The sequence below is a fragment of the Rhinopithecus bieti genome, unplaced genomic scaffold (genome assembly GCF_001698545.2).
Source record: "Rhinopithecus bieti isolate Rb0 unplaced genomic scaffold, ASM169854v2 scaffold_2350, whole genome shotgun sequence".
Taxonomy (NCBI): Eukaryota; Metazoa; Chordata; class Mammalia; order Primates; family Cercopithecidae; genus Rhinopithecus; species Rhinopithecus bieti.
Genome location: NW_016803902.1, coordinates 955,248 through 980,030, shown reverse-complemented (window position 1 = coordinate 980,030; position 24,783 = coordinate 955,248). Strand labels below are relative to the sequence as shown.

At 36.2% G+C, this 24,783-nt stretch overlaps 1 protein-coding gene across 1 annotated transcript in view; it reads right to left on the bottom strand.

Annotated features, from left to right (window-relative positions):
• The window catches only part of ZDHHC13 (zDHHC palmitoyltransferase 13), a 54,663-nt gene that overhangs the window by 4,871 nt on the left and 25,009 nt on the right, over positions 1–24,783 (bottom strand). The window contains exons 4-15 of the mRNA XM_017858214.1: positions 24,614–24,691; positions 22,960–23,104; positions 21,505–21,569; positions 19,997–20,159; positions 19,633–19,758; positions 16,416–16,549; positions 13,311–13,411; positions 8,050–8,174; positions 7,123–7,185; positions 6,340–6,433; positions 5,120–5,203; positions 921–1,078 (exon numbers count right to left, since the gene is read on the bottom strand). Of these exons, the coding sequence (XP_017713703.1) occupies positions 921–1,078; positions 5,120–5,203; positions 6,340–6,433; positions 7,123–7,185; positions 8,050–8,174; positions 13,311–13,411; positions 16,416–16,549; positions 19,633–19,758; positions 19,997–20,159; positions 21,505–21,569; positions 22,960–23,104; positions 24,614–24,691 (1,336 nt within the window). The remainder of the gene's footprint in view (positions 1–920; positions 1,079–5,119; positions 5,204–6,339; positions 6,434–7,122; positions 7,186–8,049; positions 8,175–13,310; positions 13,412–16,415; positions 16,550–19,632; positions 19,759–19,996; positions 20,160–21,504; positions 21,570–22,959; positions 23,105–24,613; positions 24,692–24,783) is intronic.

Below are 24,783 nucleotides of genomic sequence, written 5' to 3'. Positions count from 1 at the left end.
TAATTTCTTTCTTTTTCCCTCCCTCCCTTCCTTCTCTTCTTGTTATTATTATCATTATTATTATTTTGAGATTGATTACTTTCCCATAAAAGTGAAATACACTTTGCTTTGGTTGAGTAATGCTCTAATTTTCTGAGGTCTTATAGTAATTGATTCAGACTGATGACCACCTGCTTCCCATTCCACGTGGGCAGGACACAGCAATAATGAGAATTAGGTTAGGCTCATAGGGGTTGGAAGGCAGCAGGGAAGGGACTAAAGCTTTGGAGAAAGCTGAAGGTGACTACTGTCCTGGAGCTTGAACTTTCTAATGGCCATGGCCTTCTCTGAAAATGTAATTACTATGACCATCGGTTAGTGATGTATTTTTCATTTCTTTCCACTCTCATCCATTTAAACACTGCATAGTAATAAAGGTAACAAACAGGGTTGGAAAAACTGAGGGAAAACAATCTTCTCATGTTTGCATGATGGTTTACAGCTTATACTATGCTTACACACAACATATAATTTAACTGTACAATGGAAAAAGCCCTTGAATGGGACTGTCAGAAGACCTAAGTTTCCAGTTCTGATTTTGCCACACACTGGGTGACCTTGAGCAATTCAATTTACCTTTCTGTACTTCTATCTATAAAATAAAGAGGTCAGATTAGGTAACTCCTAGGTTAAACTCTAATAATTTATTATGCTAACCTTTAAATCATTTTGTGGTTTAATGTAGTAGATAGGCATTATTGTTCTCATTTTACAGACAAAATACCTGAAATTCAAGTGTGGTTAAATGACATGGCTAGACCCACAGAGTCAGTGACAGAGGTAAAAACAGAATGTACATCTTCTGATTTTAAATTCAAGTCTATCTCACTACAAGTTTTGGAAATTTTACTCAAAGCCATTATAAGAAGAGAAATACATACCTGAAAGAGTTGATTTAATAATAAAAATGTTGACCATGAGAAATGGAAAGTTGCTAGCATCAAGATATATAAAACCCAAGGGGAACAAGCCACAATCTGATTGAGGTAAGTCCATAATCCATCTTCTTTGAATGTTGTGGCACAATGATTGGACCAATCTGTGAATTCACCAAAAAAAAAAAGGCAATAAACTAGTTATCAGTCTCCAAGAAGATAAAATCACTGCAGTTCTGTGTAGGGAGAAGAGAAAGTATGGCACAGATCATGATTCAATTTTAGGGTTTCATTTTCCACATGACAGCTCAAAAACTAAAGATGACAAAATGGTGGCTTAATGTTAATTGAGGCTATGATAACACTGTATAAGTAGTTGACAGTGAAGGAATAACAAAAAGGGTCCATAAAATCTTTACTAAAATCAGCATTCAGCATAAGATACACTAGCCTGAAGTTAATAATTTGTTCAGGACATTCCCTACCGTATTCATGTTTATAGCAACTATGGGTCTATTACAGGACTGAATATAAACTCTTATTAAGGGTTCAGATGAACCGGCCATTGCTGCGGGCACAAGATATCCCGTAAGCACCTAGATGTCATCAGAATACAATCTAATAGCACTCAGGGAGCTAGGCATGGGTATACTTCTGCACTGACACCATAACTAAATCTGCAGAGGAAGAAAGGCCAGATGAAGAGACTCACAAGACAGACACTCCTGGGAAAAGAATATAGAGCAAAACTCAGATTGTCACAGCTCAGTTTCTCCCCAGGTGTGCCAATTAAAGAACTTTACTATGGCCTTTCATATTAACCTCCTAACCCATGTAGGTAGGAGCAGCAGTAAGGAGAAATACACACAGGAAGCAGCAGAAACAAGGGAACAGATCTGCAAGGTTATGTAAATTCAATGACTTTTACAGGCACCCTGGCCATGCATAAAGCGTGAATTATTTTTAAAAGAGAATTCTGTTGATTTGCACTTTGAGGTTGCATAAATGCCTTGACAATTTGAGAAATAGTTTTGGACATTTTTCCAATGCTGTTCTGAAGAACTCCAGGGACAGGAAGAAAATGAGTCCATGACTTTCCTGTCAACTGTCCATCTAAATCCTAAAATCTACTTTTTTTTTGTCTACTTTTTTTTTTTCTCTTTAAGTCTCTGATTCCCAACCATCTTTCATGAATATGTGCCAGAAGCATTCTAAGAGCAATCATCACAGAGTAGCAATCAAGGTACAAGTTAAGGCAAATTACACTCTCTCTAGAGCATCTCATTAGGACAGCAAAGAAAGATGCATCTCATGCACCTGATATCACAAAAAAGAATATAATTTCCAACAGTAGGTGGAGAAAACAGCTGTTGAGTGGGAAAGAATGTCTATTTTCTTTCAGTTTATGGATTTCTACTGCTCCCTTCTGGGAATTCTTTTGATAACACAGCATGATCTCACACTGAAGTTTTCAGAATACTGGTTTTCAGATTTAATATCAAAGATATGACAGCAAGATGTCATATACATTATCTTATGCAATGTAACACTTTAATTTGTGCTAATACATTCTTATCAGCTGGCCAATGGCTAATGGTAGGGAACTCATATCATTCCAAGTCAATCATTTTCATCTTTAGATGGCTCTGACAGTTACAGAGTTCTTCCTGATGGTAATCTACAGTATTTCTTTCTGTAACTTGTAGAAGAGGACACTTTTGGAGTCACTTACTGTCCACCTTGTAAACAGACCTTACAAAAGATGAAATGGATGGAGGCTGTACAGAAGTAGCAGCTATCGGATCACATGAGAAGGAGAGTATAGAGCAGGGCTCTAGTAATACAGGATTAATGGTAAACAAGGGAGGTGGGATGACAGTGAGGCCTCATTAGAGAAATGGAGCACAAGTTCATGTTTTGTCTGTGAAATAATAATAAATGACACAATGCCCTCATTCAGTGTAAAGAAATATTGCTGGAATATAAATGGAATAAAGGTAACAAAATACACTCAGTTTATACAGTTGTAAGTGAATATAAGGTGGGACTGTTCTTATGAAACAAAATGTAATATGAAAATTGGTTCACAGCCAGAGAAAAAAGACCAAGAGGAGAGAAGAATCAACATGTGTAATAAAAAACTAACTTGGAAAGACTGAATGTGATGAAAAATCGCTTCTGTCCTTATCAATACAGTCTTATGCTGGTCATAGATGCCAAACAAAGGTGACTATTTTTAGTGAAGAGAGAGAAGAGAGGAGAGGCAGGAGAGGTGTAAACTCTGGCTCCTCTCCCATAGGATTCAGTCCAAGAGACAAGTTGGTCCAAGTGCCAACTTACAAAGGTTTTCCAGGAATATGCTTTACTGTCAGGCTTTGAAAGGAAGCTTTCTCAGTAGAAACAAGCACTGTCAAAAACTCTTTTATTTTTTACACCATAAGACATAACCTAAAAAGTTTTAAAAATCGAATTCTGGCAGGTGCAGTACTTCATGTTTGTAATCCCGGCACTTTGGGAAGCTGAGGCAAGAGAATCATTTGAGGCGTGGAGCTTAAGACCAGCCTGGACAACATGGTGAAGATGCCATCTCCACAAAAAATTTAAAAATTAACTGGACATGGGGACAGGCACCATAGTCCCAGCTATTTGGGAGGCCAAGGTAGGAGGATCACTTGAGCACAAAAACTTAAGGCTGCAGTGAGCCATGACTGTGCCGCTGCATTCCAGTCTCAGCAACGGAGTGAGACCCTGTCTCAAAAAATATGTAAATAAATAAGCAAAAAACAAACAAATAAAATTAAAATTAATTAAAATAAAAATAGAATGCTCGGGGTTACTGGTGGCCTTTGGCAAGAACTGAGCTCAGAGATTACAGCCTTCTATTAGACCTATTTAACATGGTGACAGTTATATTTAGGTACAAAAGCATTGCCTACTGATCAAAGACACCCAAGGCATCAGGTAGGAAAGGGTCTGACAAGGTAACTGAAGCCCTCCATGCCTATGGCAGGGCAAAAAATAACTCATTACACATAGATGCTAGTTAATAATCTCTAAAAATGAAACCCCAAACAAAACAAAATTTGTAATACTTGATATTTCCAGGGAGGGAAACTGGGAAGGTGGGGGGGCAAGTGTACAAAGAATTGCCTTTCGAAAACTAACAACAATTTTAAACTAAAGAGAGACAGAGACACAGAAGAGAGAAAGAGAGGAAAAAAGTGTATCTGTACTGGGCTTAGGATGCTAAGGGGAAATAAACATTCTTAATGTCTTTTGGAATTACCCCAGACTTCAGCTCAAGCAACAAACCAGTACTCTACCGGTAAAGTCTAAGATTTGACCAAGAACATAACAGGAGGGTGGATGGAAACAGATTAGAAGTGAAGCCTCTGTGTTTAGAGCCCAATTCTCCCAAAGCCTTCAAAACAAATAAATAATAAACAGTTAAAGTCCAAATAAATAAACTACAAACACCATAGGTTTATCCAGTTAGGTAACCTATTTCCAAGGTCTGAAAAACGTAATCATGCAATTCTTAAGAGATAGCCAAAATCTTTCTTGCTTCAATTTAAACCCTGTCCTTCTTAGTCAACCACCTCAGAACAGCTGGCTGTCATTCCCTATGTGAGACCCTATATACTCTTTTAAACTGCTACCGAAAGCTTTTTTCATTCCTCAGGGCCACAGAATAAGTGATCTAATGTTTTCTTCCAAGTTACTATTTCCAACCTTTTAACTGTTAGTATTCCCATCAGTTCTCAGTTTCAACTTCATACTTACCAAATGGCATGTGCTTTCAGAGGTTTCTTCCTTAATGACTGGACAACTATCCCCCAACCTCTCTACCACTGACTTTTTTTTTTTTTTAATTTTTTAATTTACTTATCACCTCCTACTTTGTACTTCAGCAGCTGACTTTCCCTCTTCACTGGGGAGCAAATCTGTATTTGCCTTAAATCAATTTCTATTTTTGACCACTTCTCAAATTTATCACATTTTTTTCCTAAAGTACTGAGAACTAACCTCATCTTGTATTTCTTGCAGCTTCCCAATGCTAAGGGAGTCTTAGAGGCATTTGCTTTGTTCTTATTAGGGGTATGGTTTGTAGTCACCCAGCCAGAATGTGATATCCAAGGGTTTACAAGGAAAAGTAGAAATGGGTGTAGGTGTATGTGCTTGTTGTAAGAAAAATTTACACTTACAGATGAAAGATCCATATATAATCCAGCCACATACCATGGAAAGGAAAAACAAGAAGAATATGTAATAGTGATGATTGCCAAAACCTAAGGAAAAAAGAAAAAAAAATACTTAATATTTTCATTTCTTCTGATTTTCAACGTAAGACCTCCTTAACCACTTTCCTGTCAAAAGTCTTTACCAAAGTAAAACAGAAATAAAGCTGTTGTTTTGCTTTTAAGTACCATTAAATCAAACCACACATTTCTGATATGTCACAGTCAACTGTCCATGTTAACTGAACTATTATTTATTCATTACTTACTTAAAAGAAGATACTTTTTTGGAATAGAATAAAGTTAACTAAGCAAACACTGCTCTAGGCTGGCCTATCCTATGATGGAAGGAAAAGGAGCAGGCAGGAATTTAGACAAATCATACAGTCTCTTTCTTCCTTCCATGTAACATGTTTGTAAAAGTAAAACTTCTGGAATAGAATAAAGTTAACTAAGCAAACACTGCTCTAGGCTGTCCTATCCTGTGATGGAAGGAAGCGAACCAGGCAGGATTTTGGACTAATCATACCCTGTATCTTTCCTCCTTCCATGTAACATGTTTGTAAAAGCACCACTTCTGAATATCAAGGATTGACTTAATCAGGGGGAACACAGAAAACGAGTATGAGGAGCAGCAATAAATTTACGCGTTGCTACTGGACATGCAAAGAGTGGCAACCCACAATCTGAGAAACTTCTACAGAAGGGAAGCGGGAAGGGCTAGGCAACTAAGTCTTCTCTTGCACAAGCTGCCTTCTCAATGCTGGAGATGGAAGCGTTTCAGTGCTAATGACACAAATGCTCCTCAGCTACTACATCATGGTCCAACCTTCTCCTGAAGCAGCAAAACCCGGCAGAAGGAACAACACCTATTGGACTCAGGAGACCTAGGTTTACATATACTAGTTGTGTCACTATAAGTTAAGTGATTTAACTTCTCTGATCTAGCGTTTTTACAAGTAATATGGAGATAATACCTCTTCTGTCTACTTCACAGGCCTATGGCTACCAAACAGAATGATGCATGTGCAAATACTATGTTACCTGTAGCATAATAATGATGTACGGGCTCATTGCTATTGGAATATTGAAAATGGAGCCCTAGGATGCCCTTCCACTTTTTCTGCGAGTCATAACTAAACATATGCTTAACTTCATAGTACTAATTGAAAAATTAAATCTCTCACCTATGCACCGTCCAGTCCACAGGCAGTGTTGATCATATCGAGCCACACAGGAGTTGCATACATGGCAATGGAGTGACCTTAATGGCTTCCTTACCTAAGTGGGCAATTAAGATAGGCCTAAGCAAAAACCAGTGTCTCAAAGTGGTAACAAATCACAAGCAAAATTTTAACTTGAGGTCACAAAGGCATTGGCACAAATCCTAAACAGACCATCAATTCACACAGAGGCTGTGGAATGCCTTATTAGTATTTACTTCCATATGTCTACTTTGATTAGGACATCACTCAGTGGGATCTGAATTCCAGAGCCTGTTCACACTGGCTAAGCGGAAATGAGGCAGTACCACAGAGCAAAATAAGCACAGAACTAAGGGAAGGAAACCCAAGTTCCATTTTTAGCGACACCAATAATTTGGGAGAATTTACTTCCTCCCTTGATTCCTCAATTGCAAAATGAGAGGTTTCGCTAAGTGGTTTCTAAGGTCAATATGAGCCTCTGATTTGAAGTTAGTTCTAATATATGCTTCATGACAGAGAAAAGCAAATAAAACACACAATGGATAATCCACAGAGAGATGTAACCAGAGACAACTTCAAGAGATTATAAACATCATTCTTCCACATGTTCAAGACAGAAAGCTGTTCAGACAGGAATGTAAAATTAGAAATGGGTAAAAACAAAGGTGTATAAATATACCATGAAGATCGGACAAATGCTTACATGAGCAACATTACCAAGAATTTGCTCTCACTATGGAAAAAAATTATAAAGAAAAAACTCACAAGACATGATGTACAAAATGTTCTGAAGTCCAGAGAGCCAGTTTCTGCAAGGGTGATGATATTCTAAAAGACATGAAGTTTGACCTATTATCACTTTTTATTGGAAAATGTATTATGCACAGTTATATACCATTCTCACAGCTCTCGCTCCAAGCTGAAGTAGTTAGAAAAGCAATTTGGAATACTTGCCACCAAATCATTCTGTGCTTGAAATGAGGTGACTCTTCAAGGTTGCATTTTCAACCAACAGCTAATAAATTAGGATGCGTAAAAATTATACCACCCCATCACTCCCGCCTATCACCTCATCTCTGTGAATGGCAATCATCTCACAGTTACGATCTACTAGAGAAAAATAAATATGCACATATACACACCCATTAAAAAAGAAAAACCCACCAGTATACATCAAAACTGAAAGTTATAAGCACCAAGGGCTGAGTCTTTCAGGAACACTGGCTTTAGGTAACAGACAACATTCTCCAACTTCTAAACATTCATGAGCAACGGAAAACATGCCATGTCATCTGACAACTTCACATTTGAGGAAGAGAAGGGGCGTTTCCTCAGCTAATAAGCAGAAGGACTCTTCCTGGTCACTGACTGGTTACTCTCCATTTATTAAGTGGGGAAATGTAAGCTAAATGACCATTATGAAAATGTTATTACAAGGAAGCAGGAGATCATATTCCTAAAAGGAATCACATCTGAAAAAGTCTTGGTTGGGTATTACTTTAACAGAAAATAAAAATACGTCTTAAAACTTTCATATACATAAATGAAAAAACTGTAAGAGTGGAAATCTAATTTTTGCTATATCACCCCACATGTTATGCAGCCATAACAAAAAGCAACACATCTGCATACGTGACTTTCTAAAGTTTACAAACCCTCCTATTAAAAATATCAGTAACAAAGAAATCTCACCACTTTCTTTTCTTCTTCAGAAGCCTTAGTGAAGCCTGGATCAGTTGCCCAAGTCTTATAGAAAAAGTATAGAAAGGCTACTATGCTGAAAATGAAGCTGAAATAGAAAGGGGCTCCTGCTAAATGTTAAAGCCAAGTTAAGGAATATACCAAACTTCCTTTAAAAATAATATAATTATCATGTAAGCAAATTTCATCATTGGCGCCTAAGAACTTCACCTTCCTTATGTATACATGTCCCCGCCCCTAAACCTGTTCCCATCCTATGTTCTAATCCTACTGGAATTTGTTCCTACTTGGCTAATAATTAATGCTTCCTTATTAGTTGAAGCTCATATTAAATACTGATAGGAATAGTTGCAACTTATGAGGAACATCCTGAAAAGTGACAAACACTTAAGATCAAATAAATTTATCTCTAATGGTATAATTGTGGCTCTCCTGTGAGAATCTGGAAAAATATTCTGTGATCATTTTAGCAAAATCATTCAAAGAAACAACCCTCTTGATTCAGAGATTCCAAATAAAAGTATTTCCCTATATATTAGATACATGTTTGCAGAAGTTTCCCACTGAAAGTTTAGTAACAAATCCTTTTATTAGGCTGAGTTAATTTAGAGACAAACTGCTCTCCTTTTGAAATGATTACATATCACATATTAGGGAAAGTCATATATTATGGATAAATTATGATAAAGCGTTTCATGGATAAATGCTATCTGCACTGAAATGTTTTTAAGGTGATACAAATTATCTGTATAATAAGTAAAATTTTGCTCCGAGGAATGACAAATGAACACGCAGCAGCAAATCAGTAAGACCAGAAATAAACCAACTGTCCTTGCCCAGTTGAAATAATTATTGACAAAGTAACTGTCTCCACCTTCCAAGGTTCTGCCGTGCTACCCTGTGCCAAACTTCAATGTGGAAAAAGTGACCATAAAATACTCTAAACCCTTTCTATTCAAAGTGTTGTCCAAAGACCTGCAGACACAACTTCACCTGGGAGCCTGTTAGAAAAGTAGAACTTCAGGCCCCACCCTAGACCTACAGAACCAGACTCTGGGTTTTAATCCCCAGGGGCTTCAACATGCGCATTAAAATTTAAGAAGCCCTGCTCTAACCCACAAAGACAGCACAACCACATCTGGTTAAGACAGGCAGGAATAAATCTTGTTGGCTTAATTTATCACAGTTCATCTGCAGGTGGGCCTAGCTTTAAGAAAGAGTTGAGTCCAGGGAAGTTGTGTAAAATTCAATTTTAACATTTACTTAGAATGAATAAAATCATTCAAAGAAACAACCCTGTTGATTCAGAGATTCCAAATAAAAGTATTTCCCTATATATTAGGTACATGTTTGCAGAAAGAATTACAGGTACATAGGGCAAGATCCTTTGTTAAAGAATCACATCACAATTTTTTTATGAAATCCTGATTGACACATATGACTCAAAAATATGTACGTTCAGTTCTCAAAAATACCTTCAGTTTCATAATGCAATGATCCTGCACGCTGAGCTGACTGAATTTTTGGCTCCTATTTTGGTTAACTTACAAAACAAATGGCAGGGGAATCACTGTATCCCCACTCTCCAAGTGAAGTGAATTGCACCCTATCACCTCACATAAAAGCTGAAGACATTCCTTGCTTCGGTGCCCTTGTCAGTGTCGTTCACTGACCTAAAATGTCCCCTACTTCCTCTCATTTTCTTCTAAAACCACACTTTAAGGGTGTCCAAGTCCTAACTGCCATTAAAACCTAACTTATATTTTCCCTCCTTCCTTGGAATCTTTTCTGATTCCCTAGAGAGAATGATTCTGTCCCTTCCCTGAATTTAAGAATGCTTTTATGGCACTCAGACCTTGGACTATAGTTTACAGACACATTAGCCTTCCCAGTAAGCTGGTAACACTTTTGCAGTTAAGTCTCTCAAAATGGAGCTAAAATTTGCCTTTCTCTAACTTCAACCAACTGATTTTGATTCATTAGATCCTTTAGATCTGCACTGTAGCTGTCTTTTAGATCTAATCTACATAAGCTTATCCTCTCATTTGTTCAATACATTTTTATTGAGTGCCCATTCGTTATAGTGCATTGGCTTCCAAATGATAGACTTCCAAACACTTGAAATTGGAAGACAGTGATCATACTTCCAAGATAAATAGCAACACTGTCCTTATTTAACAGTTTCCTGGTCATGTTCCTCTGTTCATGCTCCTGTTTATCATTCTCTCTTTTAAAAGGATATAATTCAAAACAGAGCAAACACCAGTGCAGAGAACAGAGAAGCTGCTGTTGTCTTTTGCCTGGACACTCAAATCCTTGTAATACTATGTGAGAATATACTCGCTTCCTTGACAGCTGCATCACTAGCCACACTGAGCATTTAGTCAAAGCTCCTGGTTCCTTTGCACTTGACCAGAAGCTATGTCATAGCTCACCATAACATGCACTTATACAGCTGATTTTCTGAAACTCAGTATGGGACTTTACATGTATTTATCCCTCTTAAACTTAACTCAGTTACAGCCAATATCACAAACGTAATATTCAGAGATCCACCATTTATCTCCTGATTTGAATTTTACCTTCAAATTCATCAGTCAGGTCCTATTTTATTGTACTCAATCCCCCCTCATAAAAGCCAAAGACATTACTTGCTGAACTTATAAAAGGTACCAAAAGAAATTGATCATCTTAGAAGCCAACCTAGAATTGCCCTTGAAATTAGTTTCAACATGCAGCCTTCCATCTAGATTTTTTTTTTTTTTTTGTGAGACGGTAAGTCTCGCTCTGGTTCCCCAGGCTGGAGTGCAAGTGGCCGGATCTCCAGCTCACTGCAAGCTCGCCTCCCAGGTTACGCCAGGTTCTCTTCGCCTAGGCCTTCGCTGAGTAAGCGCGCTGGTACAGGCTCTCGCCATCCTTCGCCCGCTAATTTTTTGATATTATTTTCAGTAAGAGACGGGGATATCACCGTTGTTACCAGGATGGTCTTCGATCTCCTGACCTCTGTGATCCGCCACGTCTCGGCCTCCCAAAGTGCTGGGATTACAGGCTTGAGCCACCGCGCCCGGCCATCTAGATTTTATTCATAAGAATAACTAATAAAAAATATTAGGTATATTTATAGAACACCAATTTTGCCATGGGGACTCTGGTGAGCACTTCATAGTAATCCTTGCAGCCACACCATGAGTTTGTTTCTGTTATCTCCAATTTACAGAAAAACTAAGGCTTGGTGAAATTATGTACCTTGCCCCAATGGTACATAACTAGTCTGAAAAACAACTAAAACTCAAAATCGTTTTGTCTTATTCCATAGTGCCCCAGAACATCTTCCCCTAATAGGCCAGTATCTGTGGAAGCAAATGCCCTTATTCAATCCAGATGGCAGCCTGAGACAAAGCTAGTTTAAACCCAGGGCAGCATCTCAGTTCATCCACAAGGCAGTTCCAAGATTTAAAATTTAGTGTGAAGAACATTGTTCTGATGGTGAAGTATGCCACCTACTGACTTACATGCCCTCACAAGTAGCGGGTTCATATGGTTGCCTAGAACAAATGGTTTTAGGTTGTACAAGCAAATAAAATAGTCCAACTTGTTGATTCCAACATCTTAAGATTCTGTCTAGCTATGGAAATCAGTTCTCTTTTGTTAATTTTGATTCTACAAATTTGAAATAATTCAATGTAAAAGCTTTGTGCAAAATCTGACATGTTTCTCAAATTTCAAAATTTATCACAAAACACATTTTTAAAACTGTTTTATTCCACTGCCATATGGATTGGTAAACAAAAATATCAGCTATCATTCTTTCCTCTGTATCATGTCAATTACCCTAGAATTTATGAGCCTTGGGTCTTCTGCAAGTGATTTTGTTGTATCCTGTGCTGTTATTTGATGCACTCATGACTACTTATAATATCATGTATTTTTCTATCGTAATAATAATATCATCCAAGCCTTCATTAAGTGGTGGTGATAAGGCTAGTGCTTAAAAAACTGCCACCAAATCAGTAATTATGAGACAAAGAAGAGACAATAAAATCTGAAAAAAGCCAAATGGCCATGCCATTCATTTAAAGAAATCTGAAAAATATTAGAGATAATGCTCATAAATAAAAAGGAGAATTAAAGCAAAAACATGCTATAATGGATGTAGACATATGTACTTTGAGAACTCACATGGCCAACTCATTTCACATTTACTCCTATGGAAATAATATTCTTGAATTCAGTTTATGTACGTCTCCCATAAACACTCTGTTCTTTCTTTTCGGAAATGCTAGAGAAGTAACGTGGAAGTTTAAAGGAATACACTAAAAGGTATATTTCTATCTACAACATTCCTTCTTCTCCTACTCCATAAGCAAAGCAAGGCCTTTATCAGAGCTTCCTTGGAAGGGAAGAAGGGAGTCTGGCAAGAGGTGGGAAGATTGAAAATGCCTTCCACCCACCTGAAGTCATAAATGGTTAGAGCCCAAGTAACCCCTCTCCCCATTTCTAGGTGACAGGACTTGGCCAACACTAAGAGAACAATAAACCCCTAAGTTGGACTTGGTCCTGGGCCCTGATCCTTAAGTAATAAACCTATTCCCTGAATGAGTTTTTTTTTTGTTTTTGTTTTCATCTCAGGCTGCTATTCATTAGTGGGTCATGAAAGAATTAAATGGGCCGTGATTAAAATTTTTTAAAAAGGAAATGGGATGAAATAACACCATAGGGTAAAGCGTACATTAGGAGTACAGTCTTTGTTTTACATATATGTTGAGTGGCAAAGTAAATTTATTTTTACTGTGGATTGAGAATAATTGCCTTAGATAATACCACTAACACTTACCATTACTGAGGAAGCCATATTTTCCCCAATATCCCTTTCATGCAGTCCATCTTGGTACTCAGAAAATGTATTAAAATTAACTGTAACTGCTGACCAAGTTATGAGAAACATCTGACCTTGAAGGAATCTCAAGACAATCCAACAAATTATAGTACAAGTAAAACAATAATACATTCTACTGTTCCCCTCCTATGAGTAATAAATACTAGATACTTACCATTTCCATAATGTACTCTGAGACTACTTTTCGAATTAAGTAGATTTTCAACATTAAACATCTTCATCCAGAACCATTAAATGAATGCAAATATAAGTTGCATTCCCTAGGTCTTTTCCAGTACCTAAATTCCTAACAATGACATTACTCTTTTTTAAAGGCAAAATGAGATATGCATCAAAATTGATGCTTAAAGGATATCAGGAAAAAATAAGATGAACCAAGTCATAAATATCCAAAAAATGGAACTTAGCAGAAAGGCTGTTGGTAAGTATATAAGGTTCTTATACCCAACCAAGAACCTAAAAGAAAAAAGATAAATATAAGGTATTAGTATGACTTGTATTAATTTTAGTTCTAAATTTCCCTACATAATAATGGTAGTGATAATAATATCAGCAGCAACAGTAATAGCTTTCATGTACTGAGTGCTTACTATGTGTCACTTTCCATGTGGTAACAGAGTTACGCAACATCATCCCCCCATTTTACACATGAGAAAACTAAAGCACAACGACTCTCAAGAAGTGTATGTTCTAGTTCTTCTAACCAACTCATACAATATTAATCCACAACAATTTAATATATATTTTCAATGAATCTTTTGTATTTCTATTGAGACATATACTTTTATTTCTTTTTTGGCATATATTTTTAAATACACTATAATGCAAAAATTTATATACTTAGAGATTCACCTTTACATTTAACAAGCTTTCTTCCAGAGACTAGAATGATGTTTGTGAAGCACACAGATGCACACAACCTTGAGCACATTCATCCTATAATCAGCTTGAGAAGTAGACACTTCATATAAAAAGATACACAAAGGCTAAAAATGATACTGGCATTCAGAATATTAACAATTTCACTTGGGTCACAGGCAACTTGAGGTCCACATATAATTTACCCAAAATACTGCAGTTTCAAAAGAAAATGTCTTTTACACTAAGTACTCACTACAGACATCTTATGCAAGAATATAGTTTACCTGAATATATTTTAAAATTTATTCCAGGAAAAAACAACAGTTAACAATAGGTATGAAGGGTTAAAAAAAATTAGCTACCAGGATCATAACCATAATTACAATAAATTCATATTTGAAAAGAACTAAAGAGTCCAAACTTTAGATGCTCAACATGCTGCCAAAACAGGCCAAATTAAGCCCTTGTAACCTCCAGGGTGTGGTCTGTTGGAGATCTTACAGCAAAAAATGCATTTGACCAATTACGTAATACAATGAACTACTAATTTACAAGAGCCTCTACCACTGCGTGTCCATTCCTGACAGGTGTCAGGTTAACAGCCTGGATCAATAAGCAGCTGCCCTATAATAATAATAGTTTACAGTTGCTTTCCTCTATGAAATTGGGACCCTATAGAGGAATATGAGAGATAAAGGATGTATGAATAAAGTTGTCATATGCATTTGACTCACATTTGAATTGTGCCCATTTTTATAATGTAGGCTTCAACTATAATAAACGAATAACCAAACAATCTCAAATGTTCCTATCCTAGGGGAGTAGCTATTACCAGCCCTTGATTCCTCTCTGAAAAAGGAGTGATGACTCTGATCGCTGGTGATTTGGCTTAAAATTTATTTAGAGCATGAGTTAATCCAATTAGTGGAAAGTGAATAAATATCTCTAAGTTATAAGTTATCTGAATAGCAGACAATTTTTGGCATTTTGCTATTTTTCAGAAATTTGAGTTTTCACATTACATTTACATTCTAATTCATTTCCAGACTATTGTCCCGCTCTTGGGTGATACAGTAGTAAGATTCCTCTAATACTTCATTTGCTCTTATGACAAAAGCAGGACATGCTTATGCTAGAGAATGCTGGCAACTGACAGAAAGACAGAGGAATACACATAATCATAATACGCAAAGAGCAACCCTATATTTCCTTTCAGATCCTTTTCTATGGATCAACATCATTACATTTTTCTTTCATTCAGTGAATGAAAATGCTTAACAGCAGAGACAAGTTTCCTGCTTTTATGGGCTTTACATTGCAGGGAAGTGATTAAGTGCTAGAAGAAAATAAAACAGGGATGCAGCAGCGTCAGTCGGGAACGGCCTCACTAAGCAGGTGACAGCTGAACTGAGAGGCCTGAATGACATACCCAGCTATGAAAAGATAAGGTGTCAGAACACTTCAGACAAAGACCCAAGCAAGGGCCAAGGCCCCAGGTGGGAATGAGCCTGATGTGTGAGAAAGAATGTACAGTGCAGTGAGAAGGGGAAGAGAGGAAGTCGCTGGGGAGGGAATAAATCACATAATATCCCATAGGCAAGGAGTGTGGATTTTGTTCTGAGTACAAGAAAAAGTTACTAGAGGGCTTTAAGCAGGAAGAAAAGAAAGAACTTACTTGCTTTTTAAAAGATTCTCTTGATTGCTAAGTGGGGGTAAACTCTAGGGGGATAAGAAGTCAGAAGACCAGTGAGGAGACTTGGTCTAGGATGCGAGTTGTGGAGATGGAGAGAGGCAGGCAGGGAACACATGATAATGGGTTGGACATGGGAGGTGAGGAGAGGATGACAGTAATCCAAGCATGACACCCATATTCATTTGAGGAACTGGATGCCATTTTATTGAGAAAGGAAAGAGAGAAGAAGATATGGGGGGTGATATGACTATTGAGTACTGTGTGTCAGCTATAGCTCTATGCATTTATATGTGTTAACCATGAGGCAGGCATTATCACAACAGTTAACCCTCATTTTATAGCAACTTGTTCAACGTCAGACTATCATGTGGTAAAGCTTGACTTGAATTCAAGCAGTCTGACTCTTAACCATTAACTATATATAATCATGTATAAATATTGTCCTAAAAATAAAACCATACCATATTTACTATTTTATAACCTCCCACAATTTAATTCAACTAAAAATGACTGACAGCAAAATAACTAGCTTAAAATAAATTTAGAAAAGGAAACAAAATTTCTGAAAATGAGCAAAATGCTTCAAGATGATTACAAAATCATGAATAATTATGAAATGATTACAAAATCTCCCCATCATTCACCAAAATAACAATTAAAATGTGACCCAGGATATTTATTTTCCACCAACTGTCAAGTCAACCAAGTTACGGGGTTGAGCAATTTGCTTTCAACCAAATCATATGCTACCAAAGCCCTTTCCTCCCGTCCACCCTCAGGATGCTGTTATATGGTGAGTAATATTTACAGCATGATAAAAATCTGTGACTCCAGCTAACCAACAACAGAAATAAGAAATAAAATCAGAAACACAATAACCAGCCTTGCAAAAATTAACATACACACCTTGGAAACAAAGATGTCAGAAAAAACAATGTTACTAGAAGACATCCTTTTAAAAGCCAAGAATCTGAATTGAAGTCCAGTATGTATCCAACAGCCCACATGGTAATCACAGAAAGCATCAGCAGCAGGAAGAGCTATTAAAAGATTCAGAATTTTAGAACTTCATGGATTTCACCTCTTAAGTATCTAATAATAGTGCAATATGAGAACTACTTCCAAAGTATATAATAACAAAGTATATTAATACAACAACAGAACTACCACAAAATTCTCCTCCAAAATTGCTGATTGATAAATCTGAGGTTCGAGAGATTGCACATCTTGGAAACAATCTTTTCTTTTTTTCTAAGATGAAGTTTTACTCTTGTTGCCCAGGCTGGAGCGCAATGGTGCGATCATGGCTCACTGCAACTCCCCGGTTCAAGCAATTCTCCTGCCTCAGCCTGCCGAATATCTGGGATTACAGGAACCCACCACCATGCCTGGCTAATTTTTGTATATTTACTAGAGACGGGGTTTCACCATGTTGACCAGGCTGGTCTTGAACTTCTGACCTCAGGCGATCCACCGCCTCAGCCTCCCAAAGGAAACAATCTTTTAAAAGCCCTACATTTTATAAAATGTTGCTTAAACATATTTTGTTTTGCTTTTCTTCTCTAGAAGAAATGGTGGTCTTTTAGAAAACTGTTAATGAAAGCTAAGATTTTTCAAAATAACTTCTTGCAAACAGTATTCCATATTGGAAAACATAAAGCAAGCTCAAGGGACTACATAGAAATTAATACACAAGACTCAATGAGGGAACTATAAGAGCTCCAACCTGGGCACTGCATCATGCCATCCCTAATGGAGAAGGTCAGATGCAATAGGTCTGCAGAAAAGATGAGCTATGTTTGGAGAATGTAGAATTTTAAATGCCTATGGACATCTAGGAGACATCCATCCAGCAGGCAGTCAAAAGTAGGTTTAGCATTCTGGAAGACTTGAAATTTATCAGTACATAGGTGGTAAAGCCATGAGTGAATAACATCCCAAAGACTGTGTGCAGGTAGAAAGGGGGCAGAATCTTAGCCAAAACAAACACTTAAGGGGAAAAAAGCAAAGTCACCAAAAATAACCAAGAACAACCGACCAGAGAGGCAGGATGAGAACCGGCAGAAAGAAAGGTTTCAGGGAATCCAGGAAAAAGAGTTTCGAGAAGGGGGATGTTCTCAGTGTCAAATGTCACATGAAGATCAAAGATTAAAATATGTCCTCATGATGCTACTAATTCAGGTTTATTTTGGCAAAGTTAAAAGAATGAAACTTCTATGAAACAACAGTCTGACTGAATTGAAGCTGGGCCTCGTGTTTGTGCAATGCAGTTTTAATGACAAGATATGAGACCCTTGAAAGCAAGCAGGGCTTCCTTCTTTCTTCTTCCATTTTCACTTCTCTAAGCCATATCTAGGAGTGGATAATTTCAAATGACATTAAATCTTTAAAATGTTTCCAATTCCAATTGGCATGATGACACAAAATGGGCTAGTTTAGATTTTTCTAATGTAAATTTAGAATCTCCTAGCAACATAATCTCAGAACAGAGATAAGAATTAAATATGGATCTCAAAATTCTAAATCCTAGATATAACACTCTTACAGACAAGCTGCACTATTCATTCAACAAATACTTGAGGGCATATTATATGCAAGGTACTATTCTAGGCACTTGGGACACATCAATGAATTTAAGATCTTTTTCTCACTTAAATTCTAGCTGGGAAAGATAGAGAGATAAATATGCTAAGTCACTTTTATAGTATATAAAAACCTGGATGACAAAGGGCCTTATAGGTCATCATAAAGACTTTGCTTTTACTCTGGGAGAAATGAGGAGACATCATAGGAATGTGAGCTGATAAGTGACATGACTTGACTTACATTTTAGATTCATCTGCTGAACCAACATGGCACTGGTAGAGTGGTAAGAAGGGGTCAGATTCTGGATATAAACTGAAGGCTGAACTGGTCAACACATCTTTCTAATGGACTGCATATGTGGTATGACAAAAAAATAGGTGAAGACAGAGGAATGCAAACTCCAGCTACTGAGATGGGGAAGGTTTGGTTTAGTCAGGGGAAGGGTGGGGAGGGTATCAGGAGATGCCTATTAGACATCAAAGTGGATGAATCAAGTAGGTAATTTGATATATGAGTATGGAAAGGTCTAGACTAGAGAGACAAATATGGGAGTTATCAACATATAGATGGCATTTAGGGAATGAATAAATAGCAAAGAAGGTCAATAACAAAATCCTGGGGCACCCTACCAACAAGAGATGGGGAAGAAGTAGAGGAGCTGGCAAAGGATACTGAGGAGTAACCAATATTTCTTCCTCTCCCCACTCCACATGCCTAATGCAAAAGCAGTATAGCATTCATGATGATCCTCTACATAAGAATATGGTGTCTCCTAATTTAGAATCACTATGAAAGTATAATAACTAATTATTATTAATAACATGATGGTATCATATTTGAAAACACTAGAGACAGTGGAATCAATCCAATATTCCATTTTAACAATTTAAATACTATTCACTTCTATGACTTAGATTTTGTTATTCATGAGAATAAGCTGAAGTTTCTAACGTTTTCCATTATTCAGTTCATTTTAAAGTTTAGAGGAACACCACTCAGAATTGCTAAGCTAAAAAAATGAATAAAATTTGGGTTTAATTTCTCAAAATTCCAGTGTTTTCTTTTATGAAGTGACATCATATGCCTAAAGTTTGCAACAATATCATTTTAAAGTCCTCATGATTCTAAGGCAACATTGTAACTGTTATTATTTTCTTTTTGAGAAATAAAAATTTAGTAAGGAATAAGCTGTTACTACAAGCTTCTATAAAACTCTTTGCAACATGGTGTTTTCCCATTGTCTCTAAAATCAAAACCTTTTGCATTTCAATACATTCATTAAATAAATGTGGAAGTACATAATACTATTCATAAGGTAACATGCAGTTTTAGAGCATCTAGTTGAGGACCAACAATAAACAGCCAATGAAAGTGCCAAATTTCCAACTTTGGGCAACAGGATGCAGGGGAAAGACATAGTCAGCAGATATAATGCAGCAAAAAGCCAACTCTCTGGTTTCCTCTGATGCCTTAATAAACAAAACCAAATGAACAAAAAAGTCGTCTATCCCACAGAAAAGACCCCAAATGAAAATACCTCGCATTTCTGCAGCCACCTCCAAAGTCTGAACTTTTGGTTGGTTCTCATTTTGGCTTCTGCTTTTAGCATATGAATAATGAGCTGATTTTTGTTTTGTAGAGCCATATCAAGAGGTGTTTCTCCCTTAAAAAAGAGTGGGGTAAAAAGTTTTAAAATATTTTTAATATATTATGAGTGCTAAACTTTTTTTAAACTCACCAGAATCATAGACTCAACACACTATTCCAAGGATAGCCAGTTATTATCATTTATATCTATCTTGGGGTAACTGAAAACAAATATATAGCTTACCTTTATGTGAATTTATCAGTCTTCTAACTCAAGATATATTAAACTAAGGGAGATAAATACCTGGCCATACCTTAACATTCTGGATATCCAGGCTAGAACCAGCTTCCAAAAGCTTATCAACTGCATTAACATTTCCTGCTGCAACTGCCCAGTGAAGTGGAGTGTTTTGGTGTATTTTATCAACCACATTGAGAGAAGGATTAAACTTTAAAAGAAATCCAGTTGGTTCCGGCCTGTCTCAAAATAATAAAATACCAAGAGGCATTAACAGAGATGATGACTTAAGGAGTAAATGCAAATTATGAATCCTTTAAGATAATGCCATCAATTAACCATTCAGTTAAGTATTCAGAACTGAGAAACTTCTTTGTACTGACTTATATTCTAGGTACTAATAGGAGATTTAAAAAAAAAAAGACATCTATTAAATGATGACATGCTATATAGATAATTTTAACAATGCAGTGGAATAACTGCTTCTGTTTTTCAAACTTTTCCTTTCATATTGTTCTATTGGCTAACACTTTTCTCTGAATTATAGATTTAACTTTAGTCAATATTAAATGCTATGCTATTTATTCAATTAAAGACTAAATGTATGTTTTAGTTGAGGAGCTAACTTCATACTCTCCATCAAATCAACTGTTAAATAAAGCAGGTATAAATTATGTTCTAAAATATTTGTGAATCTTAGAAAGTTACGGACTAAAAGACAGAATTCAGTAAAATATTTTACTTTACCAATACCTTTCCTTCCTTCATGACCACTGAAGAGATTATTTTAAGAAAACAATATTCTACTTTATTTATTTCATCAACATCTTTATAGGGATTATACCTAACTTCAGATTTACCAGCAAAGACAAAATGCTTTTTAATAAAATTCTACCTCCAATCCTACCATTCCATGAACAAAAAGGAAATAGCATTAGAATTAACATGGTTCCTAGAAGTCCTAAGTACAAGCAAAATCAGAGATTCAATACAACATAGAAACAAACTGCTAAAGTGAGAACTGTCACAAGTATTTGCTTAAATACCGGAAGTTGAATTATACAGTGTCATTAATCATGTGTTTATAGAAATAAATACACAGAAAAACTTAAATATGTAAGTGCTTGATCTGAACATACAAAAAGACTCTTTTCAGTTATATTTTCAAAGCAGTCAAGACTGACGTCAGAGAATCTCAAAATGTAATATTTTCCAGAAAGCAGACTTATCAGATTTTAAATTATGAGAACATTTAAAATTATAGCCATTTCTCTTAAAAGCAAAGGAAGAAATACAAGTCATGTTAACAAGTATATGTCAAGGTATATCTACTTGTTAGGTAAGGAAATTTTTTTCTTATTAGTAGCTTTCAAACTTTTTGCCAAAGCTATCAGAAAAGAGAAAATGTATTTCAATGCTGCTTTTCTAACTATCTTAAAAGTCGATTATCACAGTCTCAGTGTGGAAAATACTAGTTTCTTCAATATACTATCATCTCACATAGACAGAGATACTCAAAATTACACAAACAGAAAAGAAATAGTTGGAACCAGAATCAGATTGAGGCGATTAAATTAAACTCACCCAATTACTTTGTGAGCTGATAACATGAGAGGTGTCTGGCCATTTACATCTGTCATATTCACACTCTATTCAAAAAGAAGACAATTAGCATAACTGTAAATACACTCAAAAGTCTATTTGTTCTCTTAATAGAAATATGTCTCTTTAATACATTCAGTACCACCATTATTTCTACATGAAGGGTTCAAATATCATTTGATAAAAAGAATGCTCTGCTCTACTTCCATAGGGTAAAAATCCATGGATTTCTATAAAATATTTTAAAAGAAAATCTGAATATATAATGTAAAGTGTTATACGATGTGAACACAGACAGTTAAGGGAAAGAGTAAAATGTTGATAGCTACCATCAAGTACAAGAGATGGTAGAGGCCTTAAAAGTCACCTAGTTGAGACCTTAGTTGACACATTAATTCACATTATCAATTCTTATACAAAGTCATTCAGTATCTACTCAAACAATTCCAGTAAATAGTGAACTCCCTATCTTCTGAGGCAAACTTTTCTTTCTGGACTTAATATACTAAGTTTTAAACAGGGAAAATTTCCTTTCTATTTTCTGGAATACAGAAAAAAAAAGGAAATCATATTTCCATGAGGATATAATCCTTTTAATAAGACAGGTCTAGGTTTAAGGTATACAACAATGGTTTCAGCTAAGCCAAAGAAAAAGAGTTTCAGCTTCTGAAGATTCTTATGGGCCTTGGAGGAATAGGACTTGGGAAAGGGCCCAAAGAGAAGCAGACAGGACTCTTCTTCATATATTTATATTTTTCCAACAATGAAACCTAGGAGGTTATAATTCTACTTCAATCAGCTAAGTCTGAGAGAAAGTGCTCATTTAAAAGGAGCACAACCATTCCAACAGCATTTGTGCAAACACGTTTTCATGCCTTTTACAGGAAAGTCTGCTAACACATAAACTACTTTGCTACTGGAAAACATATTCCAGGCAAGTATAATTGACATTTAAACTGACAATAACCTATAATTTAACCTGTGCCTCTCAAGGCAAGTCAATTTTCATGGACTTACTTTAGAAAACAATAAGAAACATGCATTCAAATTGGCCTCCCATTTGGGCTCAAATAATGAAAGCAAATGATGGGTTAATTTAGTGATTTGACTACCATTTTTCTATTCAACTAGAAGAAAATACAGGCTTTGAAGTCATGTTTTGAAAACTCTGCAAATTACTGAGTTCATAAGAAAACTATTACCAGCTTACAAGTTTCAGAAACATCTATTATACGTTACTGAGCTAAATGACCTGTCCTTTTCCCTCCAACGAAGCTGAAAAGCAGTATTCAATAGCTAAATGTACCGAGGCTAATATCTGAATATCTGGATATCCATTAACCTCCACCTTAAAAATGAGAAGAGACTACTACTCATAATTTCCCCAACCTCTTCAGATGATAAAAGCTGAAGTGTAAGACACATTTGAGAATATACCTGTCCCTTTGAGATGAGATATGCTATAATAGGCATGTGCTGAAACAATACTGCCAGGTGGATGCTGCTGAATCCTTCTCCATCAATGAGAGTGGGGTCTGCACCATGCTGGAGTAATAATATGACCACAGGTAAATGTCCTTGTCTGCAAATAGAAGACAAAAAGCCATTCTGTAGCATGCAGAAAAAGCAAAAAGTCAGGGAGAAACTGATATTCCTAAGACATGAGGGATTTTGCTTACATATAAAAAATATTTCCTAACAGTAAGACAGTAAGATTTTTGAAACAATGGTGATTGTCCAAACGTTTTTTACTTAGATTAGATGCTGCAAACTTAGAACGATATGGATAATCATTCTCGGTTTTTTTTTTTTGAGACGGAGTCTCACTGTCACCCAGGCTGGAGTGCAGTGGTAAGATCTCGGCTCACAGCAACATCTGCCGCCCAAGTCCAAACGGTTCTCCTGCCTCAACTTCCCGAGTAGCTGGGACTACAGGAGCATGCCACCACGCTGGCTAATTTTTTGTATTTTTAGTAGAGATGGGGTTTCACCGTGTGAGCCAGGATTGTCTTGATCTCCTGACCTCATGATCTGCCTGCCTCAGCCTCCCGAACTGCTGGGATTACAGGCGTGAGCCACTGCGCCCAGCCTGGATAATCATTCTTGAGTGCAAGTGATAAACTTGATAACTTCCCAATCTAGCTTAAACCTTATATTACCATATGTAAATAATAATTTTTTATGACATGCTAACAATGAAGGTTCTAGGACTCCTTAGACGTCCTTGTCATTTTAAAAATCAAAAAATCATAAGCCAGATATACAGAAATATAATATTAATAGACTGTGGGTTTACTGTGATAATATTAAAAATATATTCATATGCTTTTCTTAAGCTTGACTCTGGTTCATTTTTCATGTAAAGTACTGTACCTCAGTAGCTTAAGGGGCATGAATTAACCCCAGAGCTTCAAAACTCTTGGCTATGGAGAAAAGATTCAACTCCTTGACTTACATGAACAATTTTTCACTTCAGTTTCAGATTCCTGTCAACCCACCAACCACTGAGAGTGGAGTTTAAGTTAAAAAAAGAAACTGGTAAGTATTCAAGACTTATTAACTTCAGTTTCAGATGACCAATATACAACAGAGAAAAGAGGAGAGTGACCACACAACATAAATGTTCTAAGTTGACCTACTCAAAATTTCTTGTTAATCCTGCAACAACTTTTAAAAGAGGTGACTCATTTGGCCCTAAGACATAGAGAAATACTTTACATTTCAGAGGAAACTGACTCTGAAATAAAATCATAGGTTTCTGAATAGACATCTATAGTCATAAGCCTGAACTGACTGAGTTTGCAGTTCACTGAACTACTACTTTTATTTATGTTACCAAGTATGAAAATTATTTATTCTAATTACAAAAAATAAACTATAATACACATATTTGAGTTGGATAATTATAATGAAGCTCTAAATTAAATATCAAAAACATTCTTTCTGCAAAACCTTTAAAACTGTAATTTATTTTAAATAAAGGGGCAAAAAAAAGAAAAGATAGTCTTTCAAATTGTCTATAACTGATTTTCGATATGGTGACCACTAGCTACATGTGGCTATTTAATTTCAGCATTCAAAGAAACCTTACCGGATGGCCCAGTGAAGAGGAGTTGAATTTAAATCTCCACCCAACTGATCTACAACAGCACCTTTTGAAATATAAAACCTGTTAAAAGCAGACACAAATGAAAATAAGATTTGAAACTTAAGCTTCATATTGAGAAAGAAAATACTAATTTTTTCATAGTAAAAATATAT